The sequence below is a fragment of the Triturus cristatus genome, chromosome 6 (assembly GCF_964204655.1).
Source record: "Triturus cristatus chromosome 6, aTriCri1.1, whole genome shotgun sequence".
Taxonomy (NCBI): domain Eukaryota; kingdom Metazoa; phylum Chordata; class Amphibia; order Caudata; family Salamandridae; genus Triturus; species Triturus cristatus.
The window spans coordinates 22,613,445-22,631,240 of NC_140589.1; the positions used below are offsets into that span (position 1 = coordinate 22,613,445).

A 17,796-nucleotide genomic window follows, 5' to 3' on the forward strand; every position below is an offset into this window, starting at 1 on the left:
GGCTGGCTTTATTTCCTACTCATGGGGGATCTCATGTCTTTAGGGGAATGATTCACCATGAAGCACATTTTTAAGAAGATGCAACATTGGAAGCATCTCTGTCGAGCGCAGCGACACAAAGATATTGCCCTTCCAGCATAGAGATACGGGTTACTTTCATTTGCAGCTGCATGTGCATTATATACATCGGACTATGATCAGATGAGAAGGCTCAAGTCCCGCCAGGTGATGACCACCCTCATTCGAGGGGTCGAGGCCAAAGTTTGGATGATCCTGTACTTTTCATACATGATGACCTGCAGGACTATCATGAGTGGAAGATTGAATCTACTGGGCTGTGCTGTGTCTCTCTTTTATCAATGAATCGATCACCCTTTCAATGATCCAAAACACTACACAAGGAAACTTCCCTAGGTTCAGGTCCCACAAAACTCTCATGGTTCAGGTCCCAGTAGATTGCTGAAAGGCTTTGCAAGAAATTTTGGAAAACTTTCATTCAAGATTGCCACCGAAGCCTCAACTACAGATTATGGTTTCTTTTCAGGTGCACCCACCACCCCTATAACACACCCCTTCACCTCTCCGACTATGGAAGAGAAAGAAGTAGAAAGTTAGGGAGAGACAGTAGATATGGAAAAACAAGGTGGCAATGAAGGTGAAGAAACTGACCAAACCATTAAGAATTGGTGGCATTACTTTATTCCCCAAGAAGGCCATCAGATGTCACCTTCTGCATATTTTCCACCTGAACAAGCAGCTAAGCATTTTGATTTATCAATGACTTCTGTCGACCAGTGGTTTTAAGGAACAACCCAGTCAGTCGGCATCTCAATTTTGGACTACGTATGGCAAGAGGAGCTGAAACTGCGGAAAGGACTGGCGACGGGCCAGGTTGTGAGCCTTAACCTAGAAAATATTTAGTCCGTGATTCTGCTTTGACGTGCCTCGCATGGCACTGTAAGCCTTACACCATTGTTGCTGTAACAGTCTAGCAAACAGTGAGAAACCCTGTTGACACACAGCTGTACTTCTGCTGACAGGGATAGCAAGCACATTGGCAACCTGGGCAGATGGACCTGTTCCGTGGTATTACCAAATGAGTTTCGTTTGGATTGCACTTAGGACTCATTGAAGATTGTGATCTAATTTGTATAACACTGTGAATTAATTTTAGATCACATGTTAGGGATGTTACAAGTAAATGACTATGCATTAAATGATTTAGGTATTGTACTATATCATTACGAATAAATATTTATATATTTTTTACAAAAAACTTTTTCTAGACTGTTGACCTTGGGTGGGTTATATTTCCCTTACGTTATTGGTGAGGGGGTCTCCTGGAAATATCTATGGGTGGCTATGTTAAGGAGTGGTATTAGGGAAAACTTTATTAAGGCAGTCCGGATGTTTTCTTCTGAACTATCGGCTGTAGTAATGGTTAATGGGTCATTATCAGAAAAGATCTTGATCACTCGAGGGACTAGGCAGGGATGCCCATGTTCGCCTCTATTATTTGCTATATATATTGACCTCTTCATCCGTAGATTAGAGAATAATGCATTAATTCCACCTATACGGGCAGGGAATTGGGCACAAAAACACTGGCATATGCGGATGACATTGCTCTAGTCACATCAGATCCCATTATAGCTATAAAGGAGATTGAAGAAGAGGCTAAAAGTTTTGGTGTTGTATCCGGGTATTAATTGAATCACGATAAAACCCAGATAATACTTAATCAACAAAGTAGAATGAGTGATAATCGCGTTGATAGAGCCACTTATTTGGGGGTTAGTATTACATCAAAGCTGGTCAACGATAACCTAACACCATTAGTGCAACGTACTAAAACAGATCTCATAAGGATTAATAATTTGCATCTGTCTATCGGGGGAAGATGTAATATAATAAAAATGCTCTTTCTGCCTACATTTTTATACTTATTTAGGACAATTTGTCTGGAGTTTACACTGCAGTGGTTCAAAGTGATAGAGAGTTTATTCTATCGGTTTATATGGGGCTATGCGAGACCACGGAGAGCACTAAGGTTTATTATGCTGCCAAAAGACAGAGGTGGTCTGGCTCTTCCCAATCTTAAACTATATTATTGGGCAACTACATTGAGATATTGCCGTGAGCTCCTGCTATTAAATATGGAGGATGGTTCGAATGATAGAATTCCAACACCTCAGGAACTAGTTCTGGGCAAAGGTGCTAAAGGGCTCTTCTGGCGACAACTCCACGATAATTACTATAAGAAAGTCCGTTTCAAAACTATCTTGGGTATACATAAGGTTTGGGCCAAAGTTCGCAAAACATTGGGAATTGGTAGGCTATCTTACTATACACCGTTAATGAATAACCCCAGTCTCCCAGAAAGTTTTGACAATGCATGTATGAATAGATGGGCACTAGCGGGCATTAACCAACTTGGTTGCTTTTACTCTCCATATGGGCTAAAATCTTTTGAAGAATTAAAAAACGAGTATTTATTAGACCATAAGGAATTCTTCAAATGTATTCAGGTTAAGGATTTTCTCTCTAAAAAAGGGGGAGGAGGATCTAAATGTCAAATCAAAATTCTGGAAAACTTGATTTATAACAGAAGACCTGCTATTGGAGAAATATATAAAGACATGAATGCCTATTCGCTAGATGACATGGAAAAATGCTCTACGCAGTGGCAGACTAAGCTGGGGATTTCAGCAGATATGTTTTATAGTTCATATGAGCAATCTCAGTCCCTCTTAATGTCTAGTAGACTGCAAGCCCAGTACTATAAAACATGTTTTTTACGATATTATACATCCAGTAAGATAGCTAAGTGGGGGTTGGATAAGGGAACCGTCTGTCCTCGGTGCTCATTGTATGCGGCCGATCTAGTGCATATTTTTGCTTCTTGTCATGCACTACAAGAATTAATCAGCGGCATCGCGAGTTTTCTGTCAGAAATTCTTAAAACTAGAATAGAAATTTCAGCTGTACATATAATCTTCGGGTTAACTGGGGGTAGTCGACCAAGGAACGCTCAAGGATTAATTTTTGTAGCAATGGCAGTCCTAAGGATTTACCTAGCATCAGCTTTGCTGGATCCGAACCCACCAGGGTTTCAACAATGGCACGCCAGATTTCTGGTGGCATGTAGTCTAGAAACAGCTATATATAGATGGAAAAGATGTGCTAAACGTAAAAAGGGCTTGAAAATATGGGATCCACTGGTCAAGTGGATGCTGGAACATAACGGGACTGGCTAGATTTCCATACGGTTCTGAACTAGTTACAGTCCACACTATTATGAAATTATTTTTGGAGAAAATATATATGAAGATGAGCTATGTTATGTATGTGCGTTCTGGATGTACCTGAAATGGTTTTGTCAAGATTCCTGGCGCAATCTGAAAATCTTTTTTTTTTTTTGTATGTACTGTCTGAGGAGGGTGGGGGATGGTGAGCGGGGGTGGTTTGTTTAACTGGAAAAATACTTAATAAAAATTATTTAAATGAAAAAAAGTTATTGGTGAGGGCTTGGACGTGTATGAACGAGGCAAGCGTCAGAGTGTATAGATCGCAATCTTCAATGAGTCCTAAGTGCAATCCAAAGGAAACTCATTTTGTAATACAGATGTATTGAACCCTATTCCTTTGGTGTTAAGGGGTCCCTCAATTTTTCTTACCAGTTCCATGGTAGCCACATCCATAAAAGCTTTAGTGATCGACAGATGATCAATACTTTGTCTTTGATCAGTTTGTACATGAGGAAAGGCAAGTGGGAGCATAAAAGTTGTATGGGAAGGAGCCAAAGCCTGAGGGGAAATCATAGATGCGACCTTGGATGTTTGAAACATGGTATTCCACCACCCAGCTGTGGCTGTGCACCACATACATGAGGATGGCTGAAGAGCTGGTCATTCCGCTCAGAGTTCCAAAGAAAGATTCTAGCGATTCCCTTCAACTGCATGATGCTCTTTGAATGAGGCCTTGCATGCAATACATTCTGGTATGGACACTACTTTTTCTTTAGAAGTGCTCCAGTACTGACGGCCGCTCTCTTTTTGAAGCTCCAGGAAGTTCCAGTTCTACATAAAGTTTCTCACACACCACCAAAGGCAGGCAGTACCGCTCTTACCACCAAACCAGTTACAAGTACGTTTACAGAGGTTAAAAACAAAAGCCATACAACAGACTCACAAACTGGAATAGGGGTTCAACTGAGTCAATTTCCCAGAATACCAACAGAGAGCTGGACACCTTCATCCAGGCCATGAGCGAAGGATCTCCAACTTTGCCTGTGAATGAGTGATTATGTCTGATGTTAGTCTCTAAATAGTAAAGCCATATAAACACCTCCTCGGCCTACTTCCCATAGCAGTAGTTATCTTGTATTATTTTATCTGGCACAACTGTCCCATTTGATGAATCTTTCAAGAATATTTATAATTTCTCTCATAAAAGACCTGATCAGTGGCAAATTTCTCATAATCGACATAGACTTTATCTACTAGTTGGCCGTCACAGCTCTGCCAAAGAAGGTGGACCTTTTCACTGGCTGGATATTGAGTTTATCAAGTGTTAACTATTTCGACCAGTACCTGAGTTCCAAACCACCTCAACCTCTGGAAAAAAAAGTCCAGACTGCTCAACTTTTCTGCCCTTGTGGAACCACATCTGCAAATAGAGTAATCTAAGTATGCAGTAGGAGTACAGTAGTATTTTGGTCTGTGGAGACTAGTGGTAAATAACCTCACATAGCCCTGCAGGATACTACTTTGATTGCTCGTGGATCCCAGTGGGTCAGCGTACACATTGTCTGGATTTAGGACACATGGTGTGTCACTGTCGCTCTACATTGTGCCTAGTCAAAACTCCCAGGTTCAAACAGTGGGTTTACTACGCCTTCGTGAGCTACATGCGCAAGCTGGGTGCTGATTTTAGCTGTCTTTGTCAACTGCTGATGCTTCTGGAACTGACGTCTGCTTGTCTGCTTTCCTTGCAGATTTTGTGGCATTCCACAGGACGTCCTTATTGGGTGCATTGGCACATGGTGGAAATTATTGGCTCTGGCGAGCAAGGAGAAGAGAAAGCACAAGATAAGGTGTCTACATTCACAGAGAATTTGAAGGTTGCCACTGGTGAGTATTGCATTCTCGTGAAGTGGGGTGATCTATGGTTCAGTTTCTTTGTTTGTAGTGTAAGTAGTGAGAGGTGCTAATCTCGACTGTGCATAAAGAAGACAAGACAGAATGGGGTTGAGTGTAAAAATGCCTTCAAAATGTAGTCAAATTATGTAGAGGTCAAAAGTTGCTGCTAAAATGCATTTCATAGGTTTCACAAAACTGTTGCGGTAAAGTTGTATTTTTGCCTCTGCGTTGTTGTTTTTAAGGTTTCACCCCATTGTCTCTGCTCAGCTTAAAATTGAGACTGTCAATAAAGAGAACAAGAATTTGCAATGCAATAGGAATCGCATTTGCAAGAGTTTAAGCTATTGGCATTATAAATGACAATGCCTTTCATTTATCTGTTTTGATAATTAACACACAAATAAAAGGCATTGTCATTTACAAGAGCTCAAACTCTTGTAAATGCGAGACCCATTCAAAGAAGTGTCCGCCATTGTCGTGGGCTGCTCTGAAAGTGAAAGCGCGCATGGCATGCCGAATGTGGCAGGAAAGCATGTCGTGCCTGCACTAGGAGAAACTCATTAAAGAAAATAGTGCTTACAGACTAAATAAGACGCACCATGTAAAAACCAAAGTAAAAGGGCCAGTACTCGTGGGAGGTTACAAATGAAGACAGGCTGTACGAAGGACAGACTAACAAGCCTATTAACTAATCAGAAGCCAGCATTTACAAAGGACAGTGACAAATATGGACTGAGAGTGGGCGTGGCTTCAAGTCCATACTGAATACAGCATGCCTTGCAGAGCAGCCCAGACTCAACCTAAAAATGGGCATGTAGAATGTCGCCAGGCCCAGCCTGGTGCTGCGTGAGCTGGAGAGTGGGTCTTTCCAAGTGAATAGCAAGGAGTCCCTGCGCAGCAATGCCTGCACTACCTCCTTGCCATGCAGATGCACTTGTTGGAAAAAAGCCCATACCTCAGCGAGGTCCTCCATATGGCCTGCCCCCCCACCTACCCAAGTCTCCTAATGTCTCCTAGTAAGCACTCGCGCCTGCTCCACTCTCTCGCAGAACCTTTGCCACCTCACTCCCTCTTGGTTGCTGCACCATTTACCTTTTGTTGATTTGAATGTGTTTATCTTCCTAAATTCCACCCAGTTTTGGCATCTATTTGTAAGCTGCACTGGCTTCCTTTAGAAAAGAGAATTCTGTTCAAGGCCCTTTGCCTTGTTCATGAGGCTCTTCATAATTCGGGATCCGAAGGTATTAAAAGGCTCTTCCAACGGTATGCCCCTACTAAACAACTGCGGTCTGCCAGCAAAAATTAGTTTATAGTTCCCATGTTCAGGAGGGCCAGGTGGGGGTGTGGGGGGTGTCAGAGCTTTTTCTGTTCCTGCCTCTAAGCTTTGGAATTCTCTTCCGTTATCGATCTCTGGGCAAGACTCTCTCCTTCTGTTTAGTAAGTCATTAAAAACATGGCTCTTCACACTCTAACTGCTAGGCTCCTTTTTGTGCTTCCTGTGAGAAGTTGGCCTGGTATATGCTGTCCACGCGTTATAGTGGGCACCTTGCAACAGTTCAAACAACCCTTTTGATAATTAGGTTAAAGACAACCTGTATTGAAAGCTATCCTAGTGGAAGCTGTGGAGAGCAGCCTTCAGGCTAAGTCTCGAAGGAATGTAAAGCAGCTTGCTTTACCAGATTATAACCTCCTGAATGACCAAATTAAAGGAGAACCACACAAGGTATATATAAAATATATGTATTTATTACTAAACACTCTCTACTAACCTCTTTATGAGATTAGAGAACAAGATACACAATATTAAAGCACTAGAACGACAGTATATAGCACAATACACAGTGGACCCCAGGGAGAGACCAAACCATATACTAAGAAAATGGTATAACAACTACGACTTTACTAGAGACAGTGCCTAGAGCACATAGAATCGCTGGGGCCCCAAGGAACCACCCAAGGTAGTGACACAGGGGACCCACGGGGGATGCATGCAGTGTGAGAACATAGCCGCGAGCTCCGTACAATCCTATGGGAAAGTCGTGGTTGGAATTTTAAAGATTAAGGACACTTAGGAGAGGACTTTGAGCAAACCCTTTCAAACGTAGAAGGTTCTAAGGCCAGCACCCACGTGAGCACCAGTGTACTCGTGTTACCTAACCCAGGGAAGCTGGGTGCATAGGTGTCAAATGGTGTTGGGCATCTTCGTCGTTTTCAATGGCGTGATACTGCAAAGTGCTGCTGCCGGGAAGATGAGAAGTGTCTGGTGTGATCCAAGCCTGGATCGGAGCTGAGAAGAACCTGAAAGCAGAGGGGACAGAGTCTGGGTCACTTCAGGGTGACCAGGGGCTCGGTAGACAAATGCCCACCGATGTCTTGTGTTTCAGGTGCGAAGAGGTGAAGTTTGACTCTGCAGCCACGGGGACCAGGAAACGTCGATGATGACCAAAGTCCGTAGGCGAGCTGACCCACGAAGGATGTCGAGTGCTGGGGGGGTCAGTGTCCGGATTGGAGACCAACAAGCCTTGGCAACTGCAACCCACGCGGTCAGAGAAAAGATGCTTCGGTGTGGACCAGCAAGGTCCTGGGGACTCCCCAAGCGATGGAGAGTCAGGGCACGTCTGGAGCAACCAGGAAAGCCCACTGAAAGCTAAAGTTGCCTTCACAGGGACACACAGGTCAATGGACCAGGGATCGCTTAAGGACCTCGAGAGGATTCACAAAATACCAGCCCACGGAACACTTGTGGAGTGTAGGCCGGTAATTTTCGGTGGAATCACTGCTCGGGGTCTGGACTACAAGTACCCCAAAGCACAGCCTCGGGGTTCGCCAAAAAGCATATGCTGCTGCAAATGTGCACGGTGTCCAGGGGTACGGGTTGCACGGTCCCCACGAGGGCTGCGGGTCTCAGGTTTGCTGAGAGCCCTAGTTGACCTCGGGGAAGCTTGGGAACCCACCTCCTGTGTTGCAAAATCTTCGAAGTCAATCAGGAGCTGCGTAGATGCAAACCGGTCAGATGCGTTTCAGGTTCCTGCCTTGCAGGGGAGTAACTCCATTACTCCAAGGTAGATTCTTCGGTCATCCAACGTAGTGTAGATAGTGGAAGTACTTGGTTTCTGTAGCAGAGTTTCGTCCAGGTAATCTAAAGTCCTGTGGCTCCTACTTTATACCCAAGGAAGGGGTGGGACAAACTCTGGGGACCTACCTATGGGAGAGTCAGGACAGAGGGGTGGCTACACCCATGTCCTTTGTCCAGTTCCGCGCCAGAGCAGGGACTGATAGCCCCTGCAACCGATTTGAGCTGGACTATGCACAGGGACACCAAATGTTTCCCCAGTGCAAACATCAAAGCACTCTGAGTGTACCCACCCAGCCCCAATACACTAAAGCCTGTCTGGGAGGTGGCCACACCTCCCTGTGACAGGAAACCTATTGTCCAGACGTCCCCTGCCAGAGTTTCGTCCAGCATTTTGAATGGTCTCCCAGGGGTGGCATAATACATGCTGCAGCCCCTGAGAGGCCTCTGGGGTACTTGTGCCTTGGGTATATAGTATACCATATACTAGGGACTTAAAAGGGTACCCCAAAATCCAATCTGCGGCGTACCTAAAGTACATGCAATAAATTTAGAGAGAAAGCAGCTAGGCTGGGGTCCTGGATAGCAGGATCCCAGCCAGACTAAGTCGAAAACAGTGAAACATTAGCAAAAATGGGGGTAACAATAAGAAGCAGATCCTACTCTCCTACACTTCCCATGACCGCTAGTTCTATCAGCAGTGCCTTGACACCTTTGGGCAAAGTTTGTGCTCTATAAGACCAATATTCATTCATTCATTCATTATCCTAATGTCTGAAAGGGTTATTGAAATAATTGGGGAACAATCCTATACCAAAAGGCTGTGGTTGTTAACTACCCTGAACCGTTCCCCTTTACATGCATGGTCCATCGCCTGTGTCGATTTATTCAGTCTTCTTCAAACCTATTTCTAGTATCAGGAAGATAGATATCCGTCTTGCTATACTCTTGCACATCTTCATTAATCCTAGCAGTTGGGCATCTGTCAGTCAGTATCTTACTGAAGATTTCCCGAATTGGCACAGGCACCATTCTCTCCCTCAAGTTACAGCAGTAATAAATTGCTAAACTGTTGATATGTCACCTGAAGCCATGAGCGTTGTGTACTAGAACTGAATCCGGCTGAGAGCCCTGATCCCACTTGTATGTGCAACCTGAACAGATAAGCGTCAGGAACTAGAACTGCACGCGCTGAGTACCCTGTCCCCCACTCCTATGTGTCACCTGAAGCGATGAGCGTCTGGCACTAGAACTGCACTGGGCTGTGAACCCTGTCCCCCACTCCTATGTGTCACCTATAGCGATGAGCATCTGGCACTAGAACTGTACCGGGCTGTGAGCGTCAGGCACTAGACCTGCACCGGGCTGAGAGCTCTGTTCCCCACCCGGATGTGTCACCTTAAGCGATGAGCGTCAGGCACTGGACCTGCACCGGGCTGAGAGCCCTGTCCCGCACCTGAATATGTCACCTGAAGTGATGAGTGTCTGGCACTAGACCTGCACTGAGCTGAGAGCCCTGTACCCCACCCAGATGTGCATCCAAGGACTCACCTCAACGCTCCTTACGACGTCTGCAGCCTCAGAACCAGGTATCCCCCCCAACCGCGATCAACAGAGGGTAAGATTTCCCGGCACCAAAAGGCACCCCTGCACCCGGAGCCCTGCGGCCCTCTGTGCCCAACTCCTGGGTACCTACCTATCCTCCAACTACTAAACTTACCTCTCGAAGTGGTGGTGGCACCTGAAGAATCTTCGTCCCCGAGCTTGCAGCCTTTGTTCAACCAGGAGCTTTCCCATTGAAATCCATTGAGCGCCCGAAGGCTCAAAAGCACCCTGTACCCAGCCACCCGAGTGGCCCTGGCAGTGTAACCTCTACACCTATCTACTTCCCCATTTGCCCTGAGCAAGAGACCAGGAGCCCAGTTCCCACAGCCACGTGGCCTGCTAGTCAGCAGCCACCATCCAAGGCACCCCTGCCTCCCATAGGATAACATTGGGCCTAACTCACTCTGCACCCGTCTGCCCCTGTGCCGCTGAGGGTGTAACAACTGTACTTACCTGACCCTGGGAGACCCCTGAGTCTGTGCCCAGAACCTTAACTCTGCCAGTCGAGTACTTACCCAAAAGCCGATAACCCAATTTTCCTCCTTAGGGTAACATTGACTGGTTTCTTCTGAAATTTCTTCTAAGTGTGGAGTTTCTAAAACTTAAAATATTCACCAAAAATCAACCGAGTAATGAAAACGAAAATACTCACCTGCTATTAGGAGAGATCCCAGTGCTGGATCTTGGTGCCCAGCCCTGACCCTGAAAAGTACTCACAACCATACTCACCATTAACCCAATTTTCTTCCATAGGAAATCATTGACTGTTTTTCTGTGAAATTTCTTCTGTCGATTTTTGCAAACTACAAATATTCTTTAAAAATCGTACCAACTCTGAAAATGTAATTGCTTACCTGTTTTAGATGGATGTCCCAGTACTGAGCCTAGGAGCCCAGCTCTGGATTACAAAAGTAACGAGAACATACCATACCATACCTGTAACTTGAATTTTCTCCCATAGGGAATCATTGACTGTTTTTCTATGAAATTTCTTCTAAGTGTCAACTTTTAAAATGGCAAAATATTGCCTAAAAATCACAACAGTAACTAAGTCGGCTTTACTCACTTGTTTCCAAGAACTGTCCCAGGACTGAATCTAGGATCCAGTCCTGGAGTTAGAAAAGTAATCCTGACAGAGATCTATTGCAAATAACTTTAAACTTCCATTGAGCTCAATGTATTATTGTGTTTAAAATTGTGTTGCCTATTGCACCAATCTGTAACTATCTACAAAAGTATTCAACTAAAGCCTCTCATCCTGAGAAAATATATTTTAATACCTATTGTTGGTTCTAAAATAAAGCAGACCTATATTTTTTTATATATAAACCATTGGCCTAGAGTTCAGTTCTTGAGTGTGTGAGACCATTTGCTGAGTGAGTGTGTACAACAAATGCTTTACACTGTCCTCTGATACTGCCTTACTGCTTGACCAAGCTACCACTTTAGAGAGTAAGGTTCTATCTAACTTTAGCCTCTGCCAAACCTCTGGGGACTCTGGGCTCTGTACACCCTGTACCTATTTGGGAACAGTATATACAGAGCCACTTTCTCACAATACGCAAGACCTTCTTCTGCGAGACTGGAGAGGAAATTCAGTATCTCAGCAAAGGCGCGAGACCTGGTGACTTTCAGGCGACTGATATATTGCACCGTCTACACATTGTCCATCTTTAGGAGGACCGATGACTGAATCCTTCCTTGGTCCAACACCGAACAGCAAACGGTTCCAGGAGCTCCAAACTATTTAAATGTAAACTCTGTTCGAGTGGTGACTGTAGGAAGCTGGCTCTGTAAATACTATAACAAAATAAGATATAGTGTGCACAGAGTCCTGTGGATCCGCAAAGTTAGGCAGAGGTAAAAGTGGATAATACCTTACTCTCTATTTGTGGTAGTGTGGGCGAGCAGTAAGGCTTTATCAGAGCCTAGTGTTAAGCATTCATTGTACACACTCAGGCAAGAAATAATGTCACACGCTCAAAGACTGAACTCTGACCAATTTGTTTTGTATAAAAATATTATTTAGCTGTATTTTATTTCTAGAACCAAGCCAGGCCTAGTACAGGTAAGTGTAATTGTACTTTGCAAGAATAATGCATTTAAATACAGTTTGAATGCAGTTGAATGCAATTGCATTGGTTACAGGTAAGTCACTTGTTCATTAAACAGTTGGAATTACTTTACAGTTACCATTGAGAGTACTTTGTAAGTTACTTTTCAGATTACTTTTTAAGTTACTTTTTATACTCTGTGATAGGCCTAGATATCACACTTGGACATTTCCTAGATAAAAGGTGAGTACATCAGCTTTTGTAAATCTACAGTTTCTTAAGGTTTCATACAATTTTCCAACTTCACAGAAAAGCTGTAAATGCAATCCTGTGGGAGGAAATGAAGTTATCGGTTTACAGGTAACTACTTTGTTTTGGGAGTTGGTTTTCTGGGATTAAAACAAGGGTTCCCCCAGGGTAAAGGATGCACTCTCAAAACACCCTCAACTGCACTAGGGCGTCCGGGTGCAGGGTACTGAGGCCCAATGTTAACCAATGAGGGATAAGGGGGCTCCGTATGGTGGCTGCTCACTGGTAGACCATAAGGTTGAGGGAGCAAAGCTCCTGGACTTAAGCTCAGGGCAAAAAGGGGTTCAAGAAAGCATCCAAGTTGCTCCTACAGTGACACCAGGGCGGCCGGGTGTAGGATACTGTTTTGGCGTCGGGTGCCTGGTTACTTTCAGTGGGGATTCTCCGGTTTGAACAAACACTGCAGGCTTGGGCATGAAGATCTTCTGGAAGTGACCACCGGTTGAAGAGGTAAGTTGGTATCTCGTGGGATGCTGGGACACCGTCGGTTGGGCCACCCCAGGCTGTGGGGCGTCGGGTGCAGGGGTGTTTTTTTGGCATCTATTCTTCTTACTGGCTCCCATCCTCCAGAAAGGGGCTGCAGGCGTCATCAGGAGACTCTAGGCAGGTCAGGGATCACCAGATACCAGGTCAGGATCACCGGGGAGACCTCCTCGTGGTGTTGGGCCATTCTAACTCAAGCCTTGGGCGTCAGGTGCAGAGTGGTGCAGACTCGCGGATTCTGCCGGAGCCAGAGTCTGTTGGTGAGCAAATTCGGTGCTCACGGGAGACAGTCTGGTTGGGGAAGGCAGGGCAGGTCCGCCGGGTTCTGGGGGGCTGCTGGTTGCCGGACACACCGGGAGTTCGCTGTAGCAGGTCGAGGTCGGGACAGGCCGGTAGAGCTGGGGCCAAGTTAGTTGGTGTCCTTCTTCTTTTCTGCCTTCAGTGCAGCTCTTCGGCCCTTCTTCTTGTTTTTTCTTGTCTGAGTAGGCATGGTTCAGGGTTGCCCCTAAATAGTAAATTTAGGGGTGTTTCAGCTAGTTAAAGTTTGGGACCAATGGGTCCCTTCCTTGTGGTGGGCACATCACCTATTATGCCACCATCCAGTTGGAGGGGGGCATGAGTCTCACTCTGGTTGGCTGGGTCCCTCCATCTTCAAGATGGTGGGGACTGAGAGTTGTGCTAGGCCACGCCTCCACCACCTGAGGGGTGGTGTTGCCAAAGGGGAGCACACCTCTCCTCCTATCTTGGTTTTCCCGCCGCTTCTCCTGTGCAAAGTGGGGGTCAGAACCTGTGGGGGCCAGTTGCTGGAGCAGCAAAGGGCTGGGTCAGCTTACAAAGGCGGCAAGCCTTTGAAGCTTCCCCTTCGTGGACCCTGCCCATCCTGCTGGAGGAGGCTTGGCACCTCGACCCAGGATGTGCTTTGTTTCAGAATCCTGAGAGCGGCAGGCTTTAGACCCAGGTGTCCATAAACATGTCTGATGGTGGCAACTGGCGAGCAGCCACTAAGCCAGGACACTAGAGTCAGGTCGTTTTACAGGGGGGCATCTCCAAGATTCCCTCTGAGTGCATTTTTCATTCAATCCCACACTGGCACCAGTGTGGGTTTAATGTGCTGAGCAGATATCAAACGTCCCAGTTTTCAGTAAAGCCATCATGAAGCTGTGGAGTTCGTAATGACCAACTCCCAGACCATATACTCTTTATGGGATTACTGCACTTACAATGTCTAAGAATGTTCGATAGGGCCCACCAGGTCGTTAACTGCCCTATACATTGGGGAATCTACAGCCTCGTTAAAGTCCTCGTCCCACTGGAGGAAGGACAGAGTCCTGCACATCATAAGTAGGTTGAGGGGACTGCATATTAATAGCTTGGCACCTAGGAGAAAGGCCCGAGGCCTGAAAGGTTGGGGGCTAATGCGGCCCTGATCAAGCACATACAAGCGTGAATGTTACTTAAGCTGGGAGAGAGGGGCCCAGGCTAGGCTATGTGGGTGCCCAAAGGCACACGAATACGAGGGCTCAAGCCCTGGGGACACCAAACACCCTTAGATGAGACTGGGTCAGGAGCGTGTCCCCACCACTGGCTCTGACAAACCGGCTCAATAACACCCCTCACCGCGTCAGGCTGTACAGCACCTCAGTACAGACACCAGGCGTCACAAACTGCACGTGTGGGGGATTTGTGACCTAGAATATTCTAGGCATGGTCATGGGCAGCGATGCCCTTCTACTTCAAGGCTCCAGCGCACACTGCACTCCCGGAATCATCAGGGAGACAGGCGCCGCGGAGCCAGAGGGTGGCCTGAACCCCAGCGCCCTGTAGGGGCGTCGGGACCACCGCGGGGCGCACACAAGCGGGGGCCAGGCCAGCGTCCCCGCGGCCGCAATAGGCAATCTGAAAAGGCGCCAATAGTACCTTAAAAGCCAAAGAAAACAGAGTGTTAAAAAACTGCCATGCATAAAGAGGCGAGAATTATGAGATGAGTGCAGCAGAACGCTAATGGCTAGCGGGAAGAGTTCCCCACAGGATATCCTAATATCCTCTCTCTCCCACTCCCAATAAATACAGGAGAAACCAGACACCACTTAACTGGCTGCCGAGCAGCTAAGAAACGGGGGAAGGAGCAGCAACAGAGGACTGAGAGGACTGATGAGCGCCGTTGTTTCCTGGTGTTCATGTCAAAAGTAGTATTTTGATGTCTTACTGGCTGCTGTTTATATTCAAGCGAAGGAGAGCACGATCCTCGCCCCGTCCTGACATTGAATTCACTCCGCACAATCTTCGAGATCTTAAGCTAAAGACCGAGGTTTCTTCTCTCCCTTCTCAGATGCAGAATAATCACTTTTGAGGACAGAACATTTTCTGTTGCCACCATGAGAACCTGGAATTCTTTCCCAGTGAGCCTGCACTATTTTAGGAAATGATTTAAAATCCATTTATTCCGTCCGTCGGTAGTGTGAGCAGCCAGTTGCTTCTAACTTATTGTTTAAATGTGAATAATGCTACACAAGATGTTTTGTGGATGCCTTTCTGCCCCTCTCCTTGACTCGCACAACCTCATGTCGATAGACAACACAAGCATCATTTGTTGGTGCAGAGGTTGAATGGAAAGAGACTAGTGAGACTTCTGGGCAAGCAGATATCACACTCCACAGCAAGTGATGTGGAGGGAGGGATACATTCAAAAGTATCCCTAGGGACATCAGTTCACTCCTGTTTCATGGTGCATAGTCCCATCTTATTTATCTACATCTCAAAGGGCCACAAAGCATCGTGTATTCCTGCTTGGAACAATTATTCATTTCTTTTTAATTGTTCTCCATTATGTCAACATCAAAAAACAATACACAAGAAATACATAAACGTACATAAATCATCACGGAAAAACAATTGTTTCCTACCCCCGATTTTACAATGAAGTGTTCGCATTCTAATCAGATGCATCCCACTTTGAGGTGATCCTCTACACGCTTGAGCTACCAATTACACCTCTGCACTCTTTTAGTAGTGTGCACATCCATTCTAAACACTATTTTCAATTTTATGGATTCCTGCTTTCTTCAACTGTCAACGTGTTTCAGCCCTTTCATTCGGGCCTCATCAGGACAGGTGTATAAGGAACAACCTAAAACAATAAATGAAATCAAAACCACATGTATATCCTGTTACATTTCAGTCACCTACGTATATGCTCGATTATGTGCTGATCACCCGGTAGTGCAAAGGTGTCCCCAAAACTAGACTCAAACCAAAGCATGCAGATGTCAACTTGCTGTTAGACAGAGTGGGTCCTTCATTCTAACAAATGCTGAGTCACCACAACTACAGTAACATGCCAATCAAACTACTAGTCCGTGAATCCCTATTCAAACAAACACCATGTGAGCATGCCTCTGCATGTTACAGTAATGCGAAGATTAAAAGAATTAAGAGTTAAAAACCATCACCCACCATACTAAGTGCGATAGCATCAGACCTAGAGCTACATACAAACGGCAGGCTTCTTACGCTAAAAACAGAGGGGCTTCACTTGACTCACTTGTGAAACCTCCCACGGGTGCTAATGTGCATCTGTGTCACAGTCTGCAAATTCACCGTGTGGCAAGAGAAAAACACAACCTCAATTGAGCTTGCGCTGGCACACTGAAGGGAAGAGAGAACAAAATTCATAATTCACAACTAAGCCTCCTTCTCAGACAAAGCGCAAGCAGGGGGATAAGAACTCTACCCCGATTACCTGTCAATTATCAAGGTACGCTTGCTCTTCTGTTCACAGCTAAAATCCTTTGTACGTGTGTTCCAGCACAGTCCTCATGTAGCGCTGTGGGAACATAATCACGTACATACATCAGTCTAAATGCACAGACAAAACCTCCGGGACACTCTGAGTCCCCTGCATATTGCTCCCTCACCCCAACGCACTACTTTACAGGCGGCAGTCTACTTCTCCTCTACTTCGGTAAAACAAATATGTGGGTTCCGCGCTGCACCCGCATTTCAAGTTATCCGGTCACGTGATATCTACATGAGCGAAATAGAAGAAATACTGTTGTGTCTAAGACGCGCTACCTAGGAAGCACAGCAGCTTTGGCACATGTTCGATGGGTACAGACACGCGGACCGCTGATGGATGCATGAGCCCACAAAACGGTTGACGGGATTCTTATAGAGAAATATACCTTCATCTTAGTGACTCTGTTGGAGTTGCAGACCATTTTCCTAGTTTGATCAATGCCATTGAGGTTCTTTATTCATTGGCCCACTGTTTGCTTTTGTGAGATTTTCCATTGTCATCTTACTCCAAATCCGGATGATGGTGTGCTCTATTTCACCCCCAGATCTGCCTGAGTTGCTCAAACTGCTTAACTGCCCCGGGGACCTTTCCCGGTTTTTCCCCCGTTGGCTTTATTCATATTTAGTTCTCCTGTGCCCTGAAGAAGGTTGACCTCGGAGAGAGCTCCACACCGAAACGCGCATCAGCGCTTATTTTGAAACCTACCAGACCAGGATACTTATTCAACTTGAGTCCCTTTGGATGGAGGAATCTAGGGCCAAAGAGTAGCTGAAATTTTGAAATACACTGATTTGTTATTACTTAACACTAATGTAAATATTGTATTCTGTAGTTTGTTCAATTGCTTATGCTATATAAATATCAACACACAACTTCAGTGTGTTAACAGAAGGAATATATTTGATGTTTTCAATCTCATGAGAATGATTGAGTTATGAGATTTGGCGTGATTTTCTTATTGGGCTAATTTGCGCATTCTAATGTATGATTTAATGCATTGTTTTCATCCATTTCCCATGCAGGGTTTGTTCTTTTATTACATTGGTTTATTTCCATGGTCCTGCTGGTATATCAGTTTTCAGGGGCCCTCTTCTCCCTGTTATTATATGTTCCATGGGGTCAGTGGCAGCGCGACATGCACTGGTGTTCAGAATGAACAGATTGGCGCATTAAGAACCTCTTATCAGGCAAGCACCAATGTTAATTCTATTCATAGGTGCTACAACAGTTTTTCAATTCCTGGAGTGTACTGTCGTGTCGACCTGAAGAAAAGGAAAATTCCAACTCTACATGCAAAATATGAAAACATTGAACAATATTCACGTCCCTCTAACT

The 17,796-nt window shown here is 45.4% G+C and overlaps 1 protein-coding gene across 1 annotated transcript in view; it reads left to right on the forward strand.

Annotated features, from left to right (window-relative positions):
* Positions 1 to 17,796, forward strand: part of CUL9 (cullin 9) — a 751,325-nt gene that overhangs the window by 101,453 nt on the left and 632,076 nt on the right. Inside the window, exon 6 of the mRNA XM_085610160.1 lies at positions 4,997 to 5,132. Coding sequence (XP_085466286.1) covers positions 4,997 to 5,132 — 136 coding nt within the window. The remainder of the gene's footprint in view (positions 1 to 4,996; positions 5,133 to 17,796) is intronic.